Source organism: Mobula hypostoma, chromosome 25 (genome assembly GCF_963921235.1).
Source record: "Mobula hypostoma chromosome 25, sMobHyp1.1, whole genome shotgun sequence".
In the NCBI taxonomy this organism is placed as follows: Eukaryota; Metazoa; Chordata; class Chondrichthyes; order Myliobatiformes; family Myliobatidae; genus Mobula; species Mobula hypostoma.
The window spans coordinates 8,879,795-8,902,733 of record NC_086121.1 but is presented as its reverse complement, the minus strand read 5'-3'; the positions used below and the strand labels follow the sequence as shown (position 1 = coordinate 8,902,733).

At 44.8% G+C, this 22,939-nt stretch overlaps 1 protein-coding gene across 11 annotated transcripts in view; it reads right to left on the bottom strand.

Moving 5' to 3' along the window:
* kif1b (kinesin family member 1B) overlaps positions 1 to 22,674 on the bottom strand; it is a 275,068-nt gene extending 252,394 nt beyond the window's left edge. For 10 of the 11 annotated variants that reach the window (XM_063033346.1, XM_063033349.1, XM_063033347.1 and 7 more), the window contains exons 1-2: positions 22,320 to 22,674; positions 20,641 to 20,773 (exon numbers count right to left, since the gene is read on the bottom strand). In XM_063033346.1, the coding sequence (XP_062889416.1) occupies positions 20,641 to 20,746 (106 nt within the window). In that variant the 5' untranslated portion in view covers positions 20,747 to 20,773; positions 22,320 to 22,674. Of the gene's footprint in view, positions 1 to 20,640; positions 20,780 to 22,319 lie in introns of those variants that run through there. The other variant, XM_063033348.1, reaches the window with a different exon arrangement.
* Positions 22,675 to 22,939: the final 265 nt, after the last annotated feature.

Here is a 22,939-nt window from a genome sequence, read left to right as displayed (position 1 = left end):
GCTTATCAGTTCACCATATTGGGGGGCACAGAGCACAGCAGCCGGGGCGGTCTTCGTAGCCTCAGCATCAGGGAGATGACCATCATGGAGAACGAGCAAAATCGACTCTCGTCCCCCACTGACACCCTGTCTTTTTAGTCTATCTGGGCCGGTATTTAAATTGACCCAGTGGCAGAACCGCGAAAGGCTCCGCGCCCTGGAGAGAGGAGTGAAGATCACTGAGAGCCAGCGAAAATGGCTGTCGCCACCAATCTGAGCCAGCGTTTAAATTGTCTAAACAGTGTATAGGACCTGGCCCTGGGACCCAGGCACCGCTGCTGTGAAAGGCTCCAGGCCTAGACCACACTGCTCAGCGACTTGCTGTGGGCCCAGCACAAAGCCACTCTCAAGCTCTTCAGATCAGCTCGGCGCCCAAAGCAGTCCAGCCTTGCTCCCGGGCCAGCTGTACAGGCATCAGAACTCCTTTGCAACAATTCTAGAACACACCACCTCAGCTTATCCCCCAAACTCGCCTAGCCATCCCTCACCTCTTCCCAGTTTGTGGCAATAATTTAAACACAATTTACCTCAGAAAAAGTATTTTTAGTGATGTTTTTAGTTGGATTTCTTAAGTTTTTAACCATCAGAAAGCTGCCACGTACATTCAGTAGCACCATCTTAACTAGACGGAATGATAACAAAATTTAAAAGAAATTTGGACAAGGTATAAGGGTGGGAGGGATTTGGAGGGCTGTGATCCAGGTGCAGATTGATGGGACTAGACAGAATAATAGTTTGACACATTACAGATGGGCTGAAGGGCCTGCTTCTGTGCTATAATGCTCTATGATTCTATCACTGAAGGAATTCAGCAACCTGAAATAACTATAAATTTAAAATAAATCCTACGTAAAAAGTTTGCAAATTACATCTGAATGCTAGAATATTAAGACTTAGTTACACATGCACCAAGTAGGACGATATGAAGTCTGATTTGGAAACCTTATCAAACTGCAACTTCCTTTATCTTCAATTGTATCTCCAGTTTCCTTTTGAAATTAATGACTGAATATGCCCTTGATTTACCATTTATCACATGGTTACCATCAAGTCTTGGCCCGAAATATCAACTGTTTATTCATGTCCATAGATGCTACCTAACCAGCATTTCTTGTGTGTTTAAAAATGCAAACACGAGGATCTGCAGATGATGGAATTTCAAGCAACACACACAAAATGTTGGTGGAACGCAGCAGGCCAGGCAGCATCTCTAGGAAGAGGTACAGTTGACATTTCGGGCCGAGGCCCTTCGTCAGGACTAACTGAAAGAAGAGCTAGTAAGAGATTTGCAAGTGGGAGGGGGAGGGTGAGATCCAAAATGATAGGTGAAGACAGGAGGTGGAGGGATGGAAATCTCTTACTAGCTCTTCTTTCAGTTAGTCCTGACGAAGGGTCTCGGCCTGAAACGTCGACTGTACCTCTTCCTAGAGATGCTGCCTGGCCTGTTGCGTTCCACCAGCATTTCGTTTGCGTTGCTTTGGAGTTAGGGCTTTATGCTTTGGCTCTTGGCACGGTAATAGGGTAGAGGAAGCCCCTAACACTACTGGAGATGCAGGACCTACATTGCTGTCTTAAGACACCAATGGCAAAATGGGCAGCAAGTTCTCTCTGCCAATACAGTATTGCAACTGCTCAAAATTTAAACATGATGTGGGTCCAGACTTTAAATCCTAATTAGATGAAGGCCAATTTTTTTTTAAAAATCAGTTCAGAATGCAATCCCCTAGATTGGAACTGTGGTAATTAGCACTGGATTTCATTTCCGCACTTTTAATGCATTATCAGAGCTAAGTGAATGCATCAATATCTCTCCGGTAACAGCTACAGAAATACAGCGCTGTAAAGACAGATCGATCAACAGAGCCAGGAATTCCACAGCAGACTGGCAAGAGCATGCCATGTGCCGAGCTCCTGCAGCATAATAAAACCCCTTAACTAAATTACCAACCAGTAATCACAAAACCACCAAATACCTGAAGGGAGGATACACTGGGGTGGCACGGGAGTAGCGGTTAGCGTAACACTATCACTGCGCCAGCGACGGTGGATGGTCGTATGAGCAGCTGGTGTATATCACAAGTCTTGGTTATGCAACCACTGATGCCAGGCAATCTCTGAAGAGTATTGATAATGGCTGGGGGTCACCCATCTTGTAAAGACACTGCCCAGAAGGCAGCAATGGCAAACCACTTTCATGGAATAATTTGCCAAGAACAATTGTGGTTATGAGACCATGATCGCCCACGGCATACAATACTGCACAATGAATGAATGGATTATACACCATTTAATGTTATAGTAACATAGTGGTTCACACAACACATTACACACCAGCTGTAAGATTGGGTTTGAGTCCCACCACTGTTAAAAGGAGTTTGTATGTTCTCCCAGTGAGAGATTTAAACTCCAATGTATAATTTCTCCCACCAATTCCTTCAATACTGGGCGGACTTCACATAATCAGATCAACCATTCAAGTTAGCGACCCCCAGTCCCTCTATTATTCCCGTCACAGCACTTTAAACCAAGTTTTATAAAACTCTTTACATTGTAGATCCATGCTAGTATTTATGTATTTACTAACATTTTATTCAGTATCCATGCTTGTAGCTTTTATATAATTCTTTAGAACTGTTGAATGTTGTTTTTGTTGCATGTTTCACCCTGACCAACACACCATAGCAAATTCCTCATACATGTAAATGTATATGCTGAATAAAGTTGATCCTTGAACTATCATTCTCCCTCAAAAAGCTTTTTTTTTAAAAAAAATACAAAAATTGAGAAAATTTCAGCCACTTTAACAAAACCTCCAGCTTTATTCTGAGCATAAATCACAAACACAAGAAAATCTGCAGACACTGGAAATCCAAAGCAACACACACACACACACACACACACAGAAATGCTGGAGGAACTCAACAGGACAGGCAGCAGCTATCGAAAAGAGTAAACAGTTGACATTTCAGGCCGAGATCCTTCATCAGAACTGAGAAGGGTCTCGGCCCAAAATATGGAGGGTTTACTCTTTTCCATAGATGCTGCCCGACCTGCTGAGTTCCTCCAGCATTGTGTGTGTGTGTGTGTGTGTGTGTGTGTGTGTCTGTCTGTCTTATTCTGAGCAGATACATTTGCTTGCACAGCCACTAGAATATGCCAAACACCAGCTGCTCTTCTCAGAAGTGTCCCCAAGCTCTAGGCATACGAACAGTAATGGAAAATAAAACACTTGTGTCCAACGGCAACCAAGTGTCACTAATTATGGATTGGTTTACTTGTCACATTCGAGGATGCAGAATTGGTTTAATAAGACACCAGTGTAAAAAAAATACACACAGCAAAACATCTTAAACACACCAGGCTGGGCAGGCTCCATCAACTCAAACCACAGGTAATAAAGACAAAAGAAAGGCCTGTGGAATCAGGGAAATATTTGATTTCAACCATTTAAGTAATGTGGTCAGTTTCTGGGGGGGAAAGGAAGATGCAAACACTTTGACAAAGGTGTCCTACAACGAACAGCTCCTGCTATTAGTAGTATATCAACCTTCATATTGGCCAAGATTGAACACTAATAATGCTGGAAGTGAAATTAAGGTCAACTTCCAGCAAGCTGTGTACGTACCCTCAGTGGCCACTTTATCATGTACCTCCAGTGCCGAATAAAGTTTCCACGGAGTGTACGTTCGTGGTTTACTGCTGCTGTAGCCCATCCACTCCGAGGTTTGGTGTGTGTGTGTGTGTGTGTGTGAGTGTGCGTGTGTGTGTGTCTGTGTGTGTGTTCAGAGACGCTCCTCTGCACACCACTGTTGTAACATGTGATTATTTGAGTTACTGTCACCTTCCTGTCAGCTTGAACCAGCCTGGCCATTCTCCTCTGACCTCTCTCATCAACAAGGCGTTTTCGCCCACAGAACTGCCACTCACTCAGTGTTTTTCACACCATTCTCTGTAAACTCTAGAGACTGTTGTGCATGAAAATCCCAGGAGATCAGCAGTTTCTGAAATACTCAAACCACCTCATCTGGCACCAACAATCATTCCACAGTCAAAGTCACTGGGATCACATTTCTTCCCCATTCTGACGTTTGGTCTGAACAACAAATGAACCTCTTAACCATGTCTGCATGCTTTTATGTATTGATTTGCTGGCTCATGATTGGCTGATCAGATATTTGCATCAAAGAGCAAGCGTACAGATGTACCTAATAAAGTGGCCATTAAGAGTAAATATCAGAAGCCATTAAAACCCAGCATCTTGTTTGACTGAAATAACAATGAGCTTTTATGAGATAACGATTAGCTTTAAACATTGAAACATAGAGAGAAGTGTGTCTTTGGCCTCAATGACCAACACAGTCTGAGGATATGCCAGGGGCAGCCCACAAGTGCCACCATGCACCTGGTGCCTACATCTTACTAACCCATACTAATCCATGTGTCTTTGGAATGTGGGAGGAAACCCACATGGTTACGGGGAGAACGTACAAACTCCTTAAAACGGTGGCAAGAGATGAAGTTGGGTCAGTGGTGCTGGAAAGTGTTGTGCTCACCGCTGTGCTAACCATGTCACCCAATCCTGACTGAACCCAGAAGCACAAGGAGAGTCTGGGCTTACGAGTCAGACGTTCTGCACAGTTACTTCCTGAGAGGTTCCAGTGGCACGCACATACTGGGCAAGTTTAAAAAGTGCTGAAGACCCAATATGGCTGCTGGGGAATCAGATCTCAATAAATGGGGAATTAGGAAGCCAACGATGATAATGGCAAGCACACAACTACCGCGGCATGGCACAGTAGCACAAGGGTTAGCAAAACGCAATGACAGCGCCACCAACCCGGGTTCAAATCCCGCCACAGTTTTAAGGAGACCTTCTCCCTGCGAGTGTTTTCTCCGGGTCTCCGGTTTCCTCCCGCATTCCAAAGACGTACAGGTTAGTAGGTTAATTGGTCACAGGGGTGTAACTGGGTGACGCAGGCTCGTTGGGCCGGAAGGGTGTGTTACTGTGCTGTGTCTCTAAATTAAAAACTAACAGGTGTCATAAAAATGCAGCTGCTTACCCATGTCCTTCAGGGAAGGAAACTTACCCAGCTGGACAATAGATTACTAGTAACACGACTGACTCTCAAATGGCCTTGAAAGCCACTCAATTCAGAGACAATTAGGTATTGACTAGGTCAGTAACACTTCCATCCACCGAAAAGACAAATATCTGGTCATGAATTACACACACACACACACACACACACACGTACACACACACACACACACACACACACACACACACACACACACACACACACACACATCCTTGAGGGAAAAAAACAAGGGGAGAGTGCAAAGTCTGAATGTCACAAAAGATAATTGGAAGCTGAATGAAAAATCCAGCACAATTTTAAAGGCAGCATATGAAGGTGAAAATGTGAATGATCTCGACAGCTCTAGATATGCATGACGCCAATTATTTTTAACCTTCCTTAGCATCCATTCAAAATGAAGGGAGTAAAACTAACAGCCTGGCATCTTCACTTGTCCCAGAGTAAATTGTATGTTTGGCAACCTAATTAAAGTAAATTCTGTATCAACCTGCCAAAGTTCACCACCCTGAAATTTCTGCTGGCTCAAACAACCTGTAATTGAGGCTATACCAGCCAAGTACAGCATTAATTTGTTGCCATTAAATAAGAGTCTCAATAAACATTCTCCACAACTAAAAATAATCTTCAAGGCTTTGTCTCCTATTTTAGTTTCATACTTCTACAGCTCTGTTGGATTGGGCTGCAGAATTGTTATTTTTCTTGTAGCTCGACGTTCCTGTTTTATACAATCATCTATATTTATGAAATTGTTCAGTGAGGGTTTCAGTGGTCAAAGTTAACTATTTTTCTGGAAACTTCTTTGTTTCAGTGGTAGGTATTATTACTTGAATCTGGCTATTTAATTGGTTAACTGTTATCTGTTGGAATTATTGGTCTGTTATTAGAAGGCCACACCACAATGGTTCGCTCTCTTTTCCCTAACTCACTTCCTCTTCTTTGTGTCTCACCACGCTTCCCCCTTCGTTTGTTCTTGTAACACTTAATAAAACAATTGTAAACAATGAGTTTCATGCCTCATTCTTAACTTCCAAAGAAACTGTGGATCGCAAAAGCTTCATGATCCAACAGCCCCTTTCCTTATTCCCGAGCCAGTTCTTGCTGGGGGCCATTCCAAAGAGCCCAACACTACCACCATGTCCCACCAAATGTCCACGTCACAGAAATACAACAGCAAGAAAGGTCACTGATCCCATCAAATCTATTCCGGTTCCACGCAAGAGCACAACAGACAATACCACCTTCTCCACTCACACCCATAACCTCTGAAATTCTTTCCCTTTAGATCAGGAGTTCCCAACCTTTTTTTATGCCATGGACCAATACCATTAAGCAAGGGGTCCATGGACTCATAGATAGATAGATAGGCATACTTTATTGATCCTGAGGGAAATTGGGTTTAGTTACAGTTGCACCAACCAAGAATAGAGTATAAATATAGCAATATAAAACCATAAGTAATTAAATAATAATAATGTAAATTATGCCAGATGGAAATAAGTCCAGGACCAGCCTATTGGCTCAGGGTGTCTGACCCTCCAAGGGAGGAGTTGTAAAGTTTGATGGCCACAGGCAGGAATGACTTCCTATGACGCTCCGTGCTGCATCTCAGTGGAATGAGTCTCTGGCTGAATGTACTCCTGTGCCCACCCCATACATTATGTAGTGGATGGGAGACATTGTCCAAGATGGCATGCAACTTGGACAGCATCCTCTTTTCAGACCCCACCGTCAGAGAATCCAGTTTGGGACTCCAGGTTGGGAACTCCTATTTCAGACACATATCCAACTGCAGAGAGAAGTGAACACAGCTCCACACATCACAGGAACCAGCCTCCCCTCTGTGGACTGTCTACACTTCTCGCTGCCTCAGTAAAGCAGCCAGCATAATCAGAGACCCCACCACCCCGGACAGTCTTTCTTCTGCCCTCTCCCATTAGGTAGAAGATACAAAAACCCGAAAGCACATCCCAGCAAGCTCAAGGACAGCTGCTATCCCACTGTTATCAGACTCCTGAACAATAAGATAGACCCTTGGCCTCATGATCTACCTCGTTATGATTTTGTACTTTATCGCTTATCTGCACTGCACTTTATTTCAGTAGCCTTTACACTTTATTCTGCATTGTTATTGCTTTACCTTATTCTAGCTCAATGCACTGTGTAATGATTTGATACGAATGAACCGTATCCAAGACAAAATTTTCCACTGTATCTTGGTACATGTGACAACGATAGACAATACTCATAGCAACTCACTTTGAGTGTCGCTATCATAAGTGTATGTTAGAGTGGGCACAAGCTCACAGAAGCTGAAAGAGGACGACGCAGTTGCTTACAAGCAAGGCAGGAATTGGTGTGAATGTTGGCTTTATCTTCCTTTATCAAAGAAGTGAACCTTCAAGATGACCACAACTGTGTTGGGATTTGGAGGCTTGCGTGTGTAAGCCCTGGTTTCCTCGGCTGTGCAAGTCTAAGGAAGACAACCTCCGGCCCCACCAACTAGTGAGAGTGAGGCGCTCTCCCACCCCAAATACCAGTTTGTGTAGATGCTGCCTTTTTACAAATAACAGATAGTACTCTACATACAATTAAAGGATTTATAGTTAAGAATCCTAACTAAAGGGTTAGTAAAGAATAACAAAAAGGGCCCATTCTAATTAAACGGTCAAATGTGCACAAGTTGGAGCTGGTCTTGAACTTCTCTGAAACTTACGCGCTGGGCCCTCACCAGCGTGAACGCCCACACCACCTTCTGAACGTTGCTCACAATCCACCTCAAACGAACAGGTCTCCCACTGGATTGTATCCTACGGTTCTCCTCAGCGACTTCTCTCTTCATCTCCCATCGAGCAAAAGCCCAAGACCAACCTTATTGCCCCTCACCAAGAAAACCTCCCACTAATTGGATGGCACTCATTCCACATCATCCCTTATCTTCAACAGTAACCCAAACAAGCTGAAACTGAGCAAGCTGAAAACAAGCTGCTCTTACAGAACTGCCAAAATGAAATACATACAGCATAACAGTAAAGATATGAACCAGGGCATTACACGTGCCTCAATGACCCAAAGAACTATGTTGGCTTGAAACAGGGCTCTATGCTTTGGCTCTCGGTAGGGTCACCCATGCAAGCAGGTCAAAGGGTAGAGGCCAGACTAAAAGTTATCCACTAAAAGTTGTTCTCCAGGTTTGGGGGTTCAGCTCAGAGCTAACAGCCGAGACTAATCCTCAGCGGGAGGAAAAGATGGCAGCGCGCCGCGCGTGCGCAGCTCTCCAGTGAAAAATGATGTCGTATCTGTTAAATAGGGGCCGTGGACAATTCTGATTTGATGGAGAATGGACGTGAAAGCACAGAGGAACATCTGGAGAAATTTCTTAAACGCCTGTCCGCTGCTGTCGTTACTGTGTAGTCGGGAATCTTTCGCAGGGTAGGCCTCAAAATCCCCGGCCTTGCCTGCTTTTGGCGACCGAGAAGGAGGTTGAATCGTTCGGACAGAGATGGCGCTCAGCACTCGGTGTCGGAGAGCTGATCAGAGCTCAAAGTTTTCGGATGACTCAGAGTCGGATTGTGGTCGGCATGGCAGGGAGAGTTTTTCTTCCCTCTCCCTTCTGCGTGAGATGTGGGACATTTGAGAAACTTTGAACTTTACTGTGCTCACGGACTTTCTTCATCAAGTTATGGTATTGTTGCACTGTTGTAACTATATGTTATAATTATGTGGTTTTGTCAGTTTTTTCAGTCTTGGTTTGTCCTGTGTTTTTGTGATATCACACCGGAGGAAATAATGTATCATTTCTTAATGCATGCATTACTAAATGACAATAAGAGGGGACTGCGTGTCTTCATAATCATAATAATATCAAAAAAAAACTATTACAGAAATAGCAATGAAGAATCCTTCTACTTCTGAGTGAATGGTATTCCTGAGTCTCCACCCGGGACTTGCGTAACTGTCAGTAGTGAAAACAGAGAGGAAGCTACTGACGTGATGAAGGAAGCCCTGAACATCACCAGAGATAGAGGATCTTCATTACTGACCTAAACACCGGTTGCATAACGGGCAGTAGGCATAGAAGTGAAACCAACGTAATTGGAAAGGACATTGACCAGCAGAATGTGTAAGGTTGGTGACAGGAACCTTCACCCTCCCCTTGTTTCCCATACAGTTTTTGAAAATTAAACAATCTACTGGAGGAACTCAGCAGGTCGAGCACCATCTGTGGCGGGAAGGAAATGTTGCCGTTTCAGGTTGAAAACCTGCATCACAACGGTCCCGTCCCAAAACGTCCGCAATTCCTTCCCGTCCGCAGATGCGGCTCACCCAGGAGACTGTGTTACCACAGGCTCCAGCGTCTGCACGTGACAATAATAAACCAAATCGACTCAGTTTTCAACACCACCACAGTTGGCAATATATTCCAGGCTTTTCCAGCCATTGAGCAAAAATATTTTTCTTTTCTGTCACTTATGGTTCTCCTGTCATTCACCTTCATTTGTGCCTTTGGTTTCGAGATTCTTCTGCCACTGGAAACAGTTTCTCTTCACTCACTCTCTCTAGAGCTCTCAGCGTCCTCTGCTCCAGACAGGGCCACTTCAACAGTTCCTGAACACGATGATCTGGGACCCAAGTCCCCGGCACCTTCTAGAGACTTCTTAGTTTTCAGTGGCAGGTGTCATGCCACTTGAATCCAGACATCTTATAGGCTAATTTAATAGGTCCGTCGCAGGTAAAGCCCTCCCCACCAATGAACACATCTACACGGAGCGCTGCCACAGGAAAGCAGCATCCAGTAACAGGGGCCCCCACCATCCAGGTCACGCTCTCTTCCTGCTGCTGCCATCGGGAAGAGGGTGCAGGAGCCTCAGGACTCACACCACCAGGTTCAGGAACAGTTATTACCACTCAACCATCAGGCTCTTGAACCAGTGGGGATTAACTTTACTCAACCTCACTTGCCCCATCACTGAAATGTTCCCACAGCCAACAGACTCACTTTTAAGGACTCTTCATCTCGTGTTCCTGATAGTCATTGCTTATTTATTAATGATTATTATTATTTCTTTCTTTTGGTATTTGCACAGTTTGTTGTCTTTTGCAGACTGGTTGAATGTTCAAGTTAGTGCGGTCTTTCATTGATTCTGTTATGGTTATAATTCTATTGTGGATTTATTGAGTATGCCCCCAAGAAAATGAGTCTCAGGGTTGTATATGGTGACACGTATGTACTTTTGAATTGTTGTCAATGGAATTTTGTTCTCTACTGAGTATGAGAAGACCACGACTACTTCTTAGACTGGTCTTTTCCTTTGTTCTCTCAACATTTCTCCTTTTTCCTCTTGTAATATGTAATAAAATGGTCATAAGTAATTCTTGACTTCCAAAGAATCCTTGGATCAAAGAAGTGTCAGGATCCAGTTAAATGCTTATCCCTAGAATTATTCCAAGGCGTTGATATTTTCCATAAAGTGCAGAACTCTGAACTCCGGTTAACTCCCCAGTTCCAAAGCACAGCAATTCTCAAACTTATCCACACAGACACAAGAATTTCAAGGCAACAAATCAGGACATGATTAATTTTTGACTTTGGAGCCCTCCACCATATACAAACCATATAGTCACCATACACAAACTTCGCCAGCTTGGTATCAGTTCATCCCTCTGCAATTGGACCTTGGACTTTCTGACTAACAGACCCCAGTCAGTTAAGTTAGACTACCTCTCCTCCTCCACTCTCACCCTGAACACCGGCGTGCCTCAAGGCTGTGTGCTGAGCCCTCTTCTGTACTCCCTTTTCAACTATGACTGCGTTCCTGTACATGGTTCTAACTCCATAATCAAGTTCATAGACGACACCATGGTGGTTGGTCTGATCAGAGGGGGTGACGAGATGGCCTACAGGGACGAGGTGTGCCGACAACAATCTGGCCCTTAACACCCAGAAGACCAAGGAGATCATTGTGGACTTCAGGCATGCCAGGAGTCACACTCACGTCCCCATCTGCATCAACGGAACTGTAGTGGAGCGTGTATCAAGCTTCAAGTTCCTTAGTGTCCACATTCCCAAGGATCTCACCTGGTCCCTGAACTCCTCCATCCTGATCAAAAAGGCACAACAGCACCTTCATTTCCTGCGAAGCATCAAGAAAGCTCACCTCTGTCCCAGGATACTGATGGACTCTTACCGCTGTACCATTGAAAGCATATTCACCAACTGCATCTCAGTGTGGTATGACAATTGTCCCGTATCGGACTGCAAAGCACTCCAGTGAAAACTGCCCAGCGGATTATCGGCACCCAATTGCCCACCATTGAGAACATCTACCATAAACGCTGCCTGGGCAGGGCGAAAAGCATTATCAAGGATGCATCTCACCCTGACCACGGACTTTTTACTCTCCTCCCATCCGGTAGGCACTACAGGAGCCTCCGCTCCCACACCAGCAGGCACAGGAAGAGCTTCTTCCCTGAGGCTGTGACACTGCTGAACCTCACATCACAGCGCTAAGCAGTATTGCACCCATATTGGACTGTCTCAGTGCTTCTATATTTGTGTGCTCTAGCACTTTTTTATTCGCAGCTATTTTGTAAATAACACTATTCTTTGCATTTCTGGTCAGATGCTAAGTGCATTTCATTGGCTTTGTATCTGTACTCGGCACAATGACAATAAAGTCGAATCTAATCTAATCTCTAACCCAAGGGAACCCATGAACACCGCAGCACTCCCATTTCATCTCACTGGACACAATCCACAGGCTTTCCATTCTATAAGACCATCAGACACAGGAGCAGAATTAGGCCATTTGGCCCATCGAGTCTGCTCCGCCATTTCATGATGGCTGTTCCAATTTTCCTCTCAGCCCCAATCTCCTGCCTTCTCCCCATATCCCCTTCATGCTCTGACCAATCAAGAATCTATCAACCTCCGCCTTAAATATACATAAAGGCCTCCCCAGATGCAAAGAATTCCACAGATTCACCACTCTCCATCTAACGAAATTCCTCCTCATCTCTGATCTAAATGGACGCCTCTGTATTCTAAGGCTGTGCGCTCTGGTCCTACTCTCTCCAACCATAGGAAGCATCCTCTCCACATCCATTCTACCAAGACTTTTCACCATTCGATAGGGTTCAATGAGGTCAGCCTTCATTCTTCTGAATTCCAGTGAATACAGGCACAGAGCCATCAAACACCTTCACATGACAAGCCATTCAATCCTGGAATCGTTTTTGTACACCTCCTTTGAACCCTCTCCAGTTTCAGCACATCCTTTCTAAGATAAGGGGCCTGAAAACTGCTCACAATACTCCAAGTGAGGCCTCACCAGTGCTTTTATATTGTAGTCCTCTTGAAATTAATACTAATATCGCATTTGCCTTCCTCACCAAAGATTCAACCTGCAAATTAACGTTCAGGGAATCCTGCACGATGACTCCCAAGTCCCTTTGTGCCTCAGTTTTTTGTAGTTACTCTCCATTTAGAAAATAGTCTACCTTTTCATTCTCCAATTTTATGGATCTGAGGGTAAGCCACAGGAGATACTTCACCGCTCATGTGAGATACACTACAACTAGAACCGAAATCAGGTTTAATATCACTGGCATATGTCATGAAATTTGTTGTTTTACAATAAAAATACACATACAAATTAAACTAAGTGGAAAAAGAGGGGGGGAAGTAGCGAGGTAGTGTTCATGGGTTCATTGTCCGCTCAGAAATCGGATGACGGAGGGGAAGAAGGGAAGGAAGGTGGACTCAGAGCATGAGAGGCCTGCGGCGGGCACTTTCATGCCTTGCGAGGTGCAGATCGGAAGTCTGTGTGGGGCGCTACTCCTCGCACAGACACTAGAGCAATGTGTGGTTAAGCGTCTTGCTCAAGGACACAAACACGCTGCCACAGCTGAGGGGAAGAAGCTGTTCCTGAAATGTTGTGTGTGTGTCTTCAGGCTCCTGTACCTCCTTCTTAATGATAGCAATGAGAAGAGGGCATGTCCTGGGTGATGGGGATCCTTAATGATGGGCACTACCTTTTTGAGGCATCACCATTTGAAGGTGTCTTCAACACTGGAGAGGCTGGATTAGTATTAAATCATTATATCAACAGACAATAGACAATAGGTGCAGGAGTAGGCATATCATGTAGCCATTAGATCAAATGTCAATGCAAAACAACAAATAACACATAACATTATCATTAAAAGTGCAAAATTTATTTTGTTCTTCTGTGAGGTTATTTAGAAACCTTCTTTCTTACTTAAATGCATCGCAATCTTGATTTGCATGCTACATTTTACAAATATATTGAGGAAAGTTTGACTTAGACAAAAAAAACACAGGAGCAGAATTAAGCCAGTCAGCAGATCGAGTCTGTTCCACCATTTCATCATGGCTAACTTATTATCCCTCTCAACACCTTTCTCCTGCCTTCTCCCCTTAACCTTTCACCCTTACTAATCAAGAACCTATCAACCTCCACTTTAAATATACTCAATGACTTAGTCTCCACAGCCGTCTGTGGCAATGAATTCTAGAGTCACCACGCTCTGGATAAAGAAATTCCTCCATCTCTGTTCTAAAGGGACGTCCTTCTATTTTGAGGACATGCTGTCTGGTCCTAGACTCCCCAACTATTGGAAACATCCTCTCCACGTCCACTCTATCTAAGCCTTTCAATATTCAGTAGTTCTCAATGAGATCCTCCCTCATTCTTCCAAACTTAATTGAACTAAATGACCAACACCTCAAGTAATTCCAGATTTACCTGCAACAGATGACTAAAATGTCCACTTTCTGATATAATGCAACAGAAGTATTTTGGTAAAATGAAGTCCTATTTTTAAAATTTTATTTCCATAATTTCTCTTCTTTTGCACACTGGTTGTTTGTCAGTCTTTGTTTATGTATTTCTTTATGTTCCTGCGAGAATGCCTGCAAGAAAAATGAACCAGAAAGTAGTATATGGTAACATATAGGTACATATGACCTATAGGAGTTCCTCTTGCAAACAGTCACTTTACCATTTCCTGTCCGAGTCACCTTATGTACAGAAACTCCTCCATCCAGGATCATTCAAGGTACATACAATCAGTTTCTGTATGCAAGATAATCTGGTGTATATACAGCCATACTCAGGACAGTAATTTGTGCGTTGCACCATTTGTCCCGTATCGGACCGTAAAGCACTCCAGCATGTGGTGAAAACTGCCCAGCGGATTATCGGCACCCAATTGCCCACCATTGAGAACATCTACCATAAACGCTGCCTGGGCAGGGTGAAAAGCATTATCAAGGATGCATCTCACCCTAACCATGGACTTTTTACTCTCCTTCCATCCGGTAGGCGCTACAGGAGCCTCCACTCCCACACCAGCAGGCACAGGAAGAGCTTCTTCCCTGAGGCTGTGACACTGCTGAACCTCTCATCACAGCGCTAAGCAGTATTGCACCCATATGGTACTGTCTCAGTACTTCTATATTTGTGTGCTGTAGCACTTTTTTTAAATTCGCAGCTATTTTGTAAATAACACTATTCTTTGCATTTCTGGTCAGATGCTAAATGCATTTCATTGGCTTTGTATCTGTACTCGACACAATGACAATAAAGTTGAATCTACTCTAATCTAATATTTATTGTGTTCTTACGCTTATTGTGCTTTTTACTAATGCTGCATTGGAATTGGGAGTAACAATCGTTTTGTTCCCCTTTACACATTGTACTGAAAAATGACAAATTATTTTAGAGATACAGTGTGGAACAGGCCCTTTCAGCCCAGAAAACCACCGATTTAACTCCAGCCTAATCAGGGGACAATTTACAATGGCCAATTCACCTACTAACTGGTACGTCTTTGAACTGTGGGAAGAAGATGGAGCACCCGGTCACGGGGAGAATGTACAAACTCTGTAAGGATGGTGCCAGAATGCCCCGAGTTCTAATGGCACCACCCCAGCTGCTATGCTACCATGGCGCCCCAAAAACAATCTTGAATCTCCGATTAGTAATTTCACTTTGAACTTTAATCAGGAGTTAAATTTAATGACGAGGGAGGCCACAGATTAGTATAATGTGAAAGTGGAAACTCTGCTCTTGCCCCAACATGTGAAGCACCCCTGACATCAGAGGGCACAGGGGTCAGCTGAGACGTTCCACAGACAGTCATGAGAGGCTAGCTGCAAGGGCCAATAGTCAACATTACACCGACTACACTTCATTAGGAGTTTGAAGAGATTTGGTATGTCAACAAAAACACTCAAAAACTTCTATAGATGTACCGTGGAGAGCATTCTGACAGACTGCATCACTGTCTGGTATGGAGGGGGGGTGGGGCTACTGCACAGGACCGAAAGAAGCTGCAGAGAGTTGTAAATTTTATCAGCTCCATCTTGGGCACTAGCCTACAAAGTATCCAAGACACCTTCAAGGAACGGTGTCTCAGAAAGGCAGCATCCATTATTAAGGACCTCCAGCACCCAGGGCATGCCCTTTTCTCACTGTTACCATCAGGTAGGAGGTACAGAAGCCTGAAGGCACACACTCAGCGATTCAGCAACAGCTTCTTCCCCTCTGCCATCCGATTCCTGAATGGACATTGAACCCTTGGACACTACCTCACTACTTTATATTATTTCTGCTTTTGTACAATTTTTAATCTACTCACTACACATATACTGTAATTGATTTCCTTTTTTAAAAAAAACTTTTTCTCTTCTATATCATCTATTGCATTGAACTGCTGCTAAGTTAACGAATCTCACGTCACATGCCGGTGATAATAAACCAGATTCTAATGGAAGATGTAGCACCTTATGCCAATGAACAACATCCACCCGTTGACACAGACACTGCTGGGATCTACAGCAAAAGATTATTGGAAAGACCCAGCAGGACGAGCAGCTTCTGCAGAGGGAAACAGACACTGGGGGGTCTCAGGCTGAGACTCCGCATCTGGATTGGAAGAGTAGAGGGGAAACAGGCAGGAAAAGAGGTGGGGTGGGACAAAGAGGTGGCGTGCGATACGTGGACCCAGGTGAGAGGGATGGTTGGCAGATGGAGGGGGGAGAGAGTGGAAATAGTGACAAAGGCTGGAGCAGAGGATGAGTAACGAATTATACATGTTTAGGATATTATGCAAAGACCTGTGGAAAAGTCTTAGGCACGTATATATAGTTCGGGAGCCTAAGACTTTTGCACAACACTGTAGTAATTTCATGTATTGCTGCAAAAAAAATTTAATGACATATGTGAGTGATGATAAACCTGATTCTGATATGGGTCCCTATTGTGGACTGAGAGTGGGAAGGGTGCAGGGAGAGGGGAATCATGGTTTGGAAAAGGGGAAGAGAGATGGAGCAGGAAGCATCAGAGAGACGATCTGTAATGATTAATAAACCAATTGTTTACAATCAAGTGACTTTGTCAGGTGTCTCAGGGCTGGGTGTGCTTGCACCCACACCACCCCCAGCCCAACATGCCTTCTCTGTCGCCTGTCCCACACCCCTGCCAGCGCTCCACCCTCTCCATTCCCAAATCCTTTGCTCCCACCAGTCTTACAAACTTGCTCGCCACTCCACCCGTTGACAAGTACAGTACTCTGCAAAAGTCTGAAGTACCCTAACTCTACATATCTATCTATCGATACATACATCGAAAGCAACACACAGGTCAGGTGCTGCAGGTCAGGCAGCATCTATGGAAATGAATAAACAGTCGACGTTTCGGGCCGAGAACCTTCTGCAGGACAGGAAAGATCCCCACCACCCAGGCCTTGTCATTTTTTTCCAGCTACTGCACAGAAGCCAGTAGCCCAACACTGCCTGGTTCAAGAACAGCTACTACCTTTCAACCTTGGAGGGTACGGCCCAGATCCGGGTCAGGATCCGTTCAGCAGTCTTATCACAGTTGGAAAGAAGCTGTTCCCAAATCTGGCTGTACGAGTCTTCAAGCTTCTGAGCCTTCTCCTGGAGGGAAGAGGGACGGAAAGTGTATTGGCTGGGTGGGTCATGTCCTTGATTATCCTGGCAGCACTGCTCCGACAGCGTGCGGTGTAAAGTGAGTCCAAGGGTGGAAGATTGGTTTGTGTGATGTGCAGTGCCGTGTTCATGATCTTCTGCAGCTTCTCCCGGTCTTGGACAGGACAACTTCCATACCAGGTTGTGATGCACCCCAGAAGAATGCTTTCTACGGTGCATCTATAAAAATTAGTGAGGGTTTTAGGGGACAGGCCAAATTTCTTTAGTTTTCTCAGGAAGTAAAGGAACTGGTGGGCCTTCTTGGCAGTGAACTCTGCTTGGTTGGACCAAGTCAGGTCATTTGTGATATTGACCCCGAGGAAGCTTTTGACCTGTTCCACTTGCACACCACCGATGTAAATGGGGTCGTGCTATAGACTAAACAGTAAGAACTTATAAGGGAAAATAATCAGTAATACAGCACGACACAAAAGATTCCTTAGCTTCAAATCTTTTTGTAAAAAAAGATCAAAGATTCCGTCAAGTATTCTTCACCCACCCGAACAATACGTGCATCAATTTACATCACTTGCAGAGATGCAGTCAGATCCAGTCATGTGCAGGCAGCAGGGTTCCAGCCAACCTGCCTGCTTCATTCTTTCAATATTAATAATGACCTTCCTCACAGCAGAATATATCCGCTTTAACAGGACATTTTAAGTGCTTCCATTTCAATGCAAAAATAAATTTTGGTACAGTTCCTAATCTTTAACATTATTAGGTTAAGGATTAGGGAAAATATCAAAACTTATTTGTGCATTAATGCAGTATTACATTTTGCATTATTATGTCCGGGATTAAAATAATAGTCATTTGGATAATCTACGTCAAACGGATGAAGCAAATCCTGTTGCTCCCCACACCCACCCAGCTCAGTCAGCACAAAATTAAATGTGTTCGGAATACTCGATCGGCACAGGAAAATGCTCGGTGAATGCACACAAACACACACACATACACGAATCAAAACAATTCCCGATAGCCTTATAGCAACATCTGACCAAATTACGCACTACATTAAAACACAATTTTAGATGGCACTTATTTACAGAAGCTGGCTGTGGAAGCACTGTTCTGTCGAAATACATTCCCAATGAATACTGCAAAACAAATTTTATAAACATTTCTTGGAACATGTAGTGCTGGTGTATGTAATAACTGCACATCTAAAAGTCTCGCTGATACTTGCAAATTGATAATTACCATAAAAAAGGGGCAGAAAAAACAAAAAGATGCAGCTCAGAAAGAACTCTTTCGGATGCAAGTTAAAGTGAGTGATAGTATTTCTGATATGCATACACTCAGTGGGGTACTTTATTAGGTATCTCCTGTATCTAATAAAGTGGCCACTGTGTGTATGTTACACACACAAAATGCTGGAGGAACTCAGCAGGCCAGGCAGCATCGATAGAAAAAGAGTACGGTTAACATTTCTGGCAGAGACCCTTCATCGGGACCTGAAGAAGGGTCTCGGCCCGAAACATCGACTATACTCTTTCCCATAGATGCTGCCTGGCCTGCTGAGTTCCTCCAGCATTGTCTGTGTATTGCTTGGTTTTGCAGTGTCTGCAGATTTTCTCTTGGAGCATCAAAACTAAAACCACACGGCTACTAAACAGCTTCCTCCCACAGGCAGTCAGACTGCTAAATAGCTGCTCTACCTGACTCTGCTTTGGACACTTATAACTTGATTTTAACTGACATATGGCTGTTGTGTTTTACTATTTATTGTTATGTTTATTATTTAGTGTTGTGTTTGTTATGTTATGATTGCACTGCTGCTGAGAAACGCTGTCTCATTCTGCCCTGCAGAGCTGATGTACGGTTAGAATGACAATAAAGTTTTTTGAATCTTGACTGAATGTATGTTCATGGTCTTCTGCTGCTACACCCCATCCACTTTAAGGTTTGACATGTTGTGTATTCAGAGATGCTCTTCTTTATGCCACTGTTGTAATACGTGATTACTTGAGTTACTGTCATCTTCTGTCAGGTTCAACCGGTCTGGCTATTCTCTCATTAGCAGACCGTTTTCACTGACAGAACCACCACTCACTAGATTTTTATTTTGTGTTTTTCCCCACCATTCTCAGTAAACTCTAGAGACTGATGTGCATGAAAATCCCAGGAGATCAGCAGTTTCTGAGATACTCAAACCACCCCATCTGGCACCAACAATCATTCCACGGACAATGCCACCAAGATCACATTTCTTCCCCACTCTGATGTTTGGTCTGAACAACAAATGAACCTCGTGTCCATATTTGCATGCTCTTATGCATTGAGTTGCTGCCACATGATTGGTTGATTAGATATTTGCATTAACAAGCAGGTGTACAAGTGTACCAAACAAAACGGCCATTGGGTGCATTTCTTGCAAGGATACATAAATAATTGACACAAGATGTTCCCTTTCCAATCAGAAAGGAATTCACCATCATTTTTGATGTCATTTGGATTAGTCTTGGGTTGTCATTACATATTTTTAAACAAAACATTCATACACTCAGTATAAATAATTAACATAACCACAGCAATAACCATAATCATGTCTCCTTTCCCCGATTTCCATCAGAAAGCAAATGATCACCGTTTCTGATGTCAAAAATGTTGACCTTTTTGTTGAACTAATTTGCCCTAAATGCTGTATTGTCTGCTTGTAGGATCTAAAGTATCACAAGACTGCCACAAATTAAATATGAATGCTATTTTAATAAATAAGGTAGCAAATAAATTTGTAACTCCACTAAATTAGTGCAACATCTTTACGTAAGACCATAAAACATAGGGGCAGAATTAGGCCATTCAGCCCATCTAGTCTGTTCCACCATTCCATCATGGCTGATTTATTATCCCTTCTCAACCCCATTCTCCTGCCTTCACCTCATTAACATTTGACACTCTGACTAGCCAAAAACCGATCAACCTCCACTTTAAATATACTCAATGACCTGGCCCCTGCAGTCATCCCTGGCAATGATTCACCACCCTCTCGTTTAAAGAAAAAATCCTTCTCATCTCTGCTCCAAATGGACATCCCTCCATTCTGAATCTGTGCCCTCTGGTCCTAGTCTCACTTACTATCGGAAATATTTCTCCACATCCACTGTCATTGTAGCAGACATACTAACGATCTCGGGCTTAAAAAAAACACCTTCTCATCTCTCACTTATCATAGGAAAACATTTTCTTCACATCCACTCTAAGCCTTTCAATATACACATTTTAAAACAAATTCCCATGTATACACCCCGAAAGATTGCCGTTGTAGGAGACACATAGGTAAATGTTGCAGATAGAGTATTGCAACAGGGTTGACGTTCCACAAAGGAAGGAGGTGCTTGCTACCCGATAGCACGCTGAAAAACACCCTGATGCCTTGTGATTGTATCTGCAGTGTGGCACAGACAAAGTCAATGAACATGCGTGACGCCTTTGGATTCAAGGGGAGGGGAGCGGAGCCGAGCCGAGGCGGACGGGTCCACTTACTGGTGGAGCTGCCTTGCATCTGGATGATGCACTTGGACTCCTTGCTGATCTCCCGGGAGTTGAAGGGTCTCACGCGGACCGCCACCTTGACTGACGCCCCAGACATCTCGCCTTGACTCACAGCGGGCAGCCCCTGCATCGGAGATCGCAAAGGGACATGTTAGCAAGTCTGTGTCTCTCTCACACTCTCTCTCTCTCTCGCATAAACCCGTCAGCGCGGTGTTATGATTACTTTCCCAATTGTGACATTGCAAACATGGCTGCCCGATCAGTGCTGCGGTGAGATTCAAAACAGCCCAACGCTTCCAAAAAAAGCATTCGGAATCCGTCCCCCTCCCACACTTGAAGCTCAGGGCCAGATCCTGCGAACATCCACTGAAACATTCAGCACTCCCACCTCACACAAACACACACACACAGATGATAATAAGCAGAAAATGAAAGCATATTATGTTAACACATAAAAATTTCTAAAGCTGCATTTGAGAGTCACTTTAGTACCAATGTGAACCGAATGGCTGAGCCAGCCTTAGAAAATGAACCGAGAGAACACGCCCTTGATCCGCAGTGAGACAGAGGGCCCGTTTCAGTCTCCCGGTGCGCACAGAGTCCGCCCGCCCGATCACCGCCTCACTCCCGCCAGCGGTCTGTTCCAAAATCAAACAGGACGGACTCGCCTTTCACTAGAGAATTAACTCCTAGGTACTCGAATTTTTCCTTGGATGGACAGTGACGATTTGAACATAATGTGACTCGGTTAAAATAAAGTTTTAAGTAAATCAGTTAATCTCTGGGGTTGCACAGTGCGGTCCCATGTGACGAGTTCAAGTGAGGTGTGTTTGGGGGAGTCGGGGGCTAAACACCCCCGGCAGTGCGCTCTTTAGTCCCCGGCAACCCACCCTCCCCTTCCCACACACCGGCCCTCCGTCCCTCATGCTTTCCAGCACTCGTCCCGAGCGTCAGAGATTGTCACCCATCCGATCCCCATCCCGCGTCGCTCACCGCCCACAGCGACCCATTCTCTCCAACATCCAACCCACACAACCAATACACCGGAGGGACAAGGCCAACCCCCCCCACACCCCCACACACTCCCGAACTCCCCGCTTCACCAACCCCCACCGACACACACCGAACCCCCCTGCACACCCCCATTCACCATCCACCACACAAACACGCCTGACTCCCTTTCAATTCACCCCCAAACACAATTAAACCACCTTTCACTAGACTGACAAAATTAGCCCCACAAGTTCACCCCAAATAAACCCCCTTTCACTTTACCCCAACACAATTAAACCCCCTTTCACTTCACCCACTACACAGTTAAACCCCTTCACTTCACCCCCACACACAATTAAACCCACTTTCACTTCACCCCTTACACACACACAATTAAGCCCCCTTTCCAATTAAAACCCCTTTCACTTCACCCCCCCACACACAATCAACTTCATCTTTCCCCTTCATTTGTCCGCCACAGAGACATTTAACCTCCCCCATTCACCAGCACCCACACACACCAACACCTTTCAATTCAAAGTGCCCCCATACGCCCATCCTCTCCCATTCGCATCAACACAAATTCAGATAAAATGCAATTCCCCATCCACTTCTCCCCCCCCCCCGCGCACAGACACACATATCCCCACCCCCAGCCCTCCCCCCCACACCGTTACCTTGCTGGAAAGACAGAAGCTCAGGAAGTGGACAGGACGCGCTCGGGAAGCGGCGGCAACAATGTTACAGCTGGCGGCGGGCGGATACAATTGTAGCCGATGTGTCACAACACTCCAAGCCCATGACAGACGACCGAGCGCTCCGGGCTCCCGGCTCCCGGTCCCGCTCCCGCTCCTGCTAGATTTAACCTCGAGCTATCCGCAATCTCCTCTCGGCAAAGTGCACGCGAGCTAAAGCACCGCCGGGGAGCCAAGATCCAAATGCAGGAGAGAAATCTCAACAAAAAATATTAAATTCTCAATCTAAAAGCGGCGAGCAAAGTAACAACGCCGGCCGCTTCTCCTTGGGCATTACGTCAACCTTCCTGTGATTGACGGAAGCGCCTCCCTGTGGGAATGTCAGCTGTCGCGAACGGGATTACGCAGCCAATAAGAGCTTGCTGAAGGCGGGACCTCTGCCTGACAATGACGTAACGGTGCGGGGTGGCTGTGAACGGGGCTCGACATTGCGCCCTGCTGCCATCTGGCGGCAGGCGGTTGAATGACAGAGGCCGGCAGTCCGGCTGGAGAGAACCTCGGCGGTCTATTGCAAACCAATTTTAACACCTAGACGGCCAACA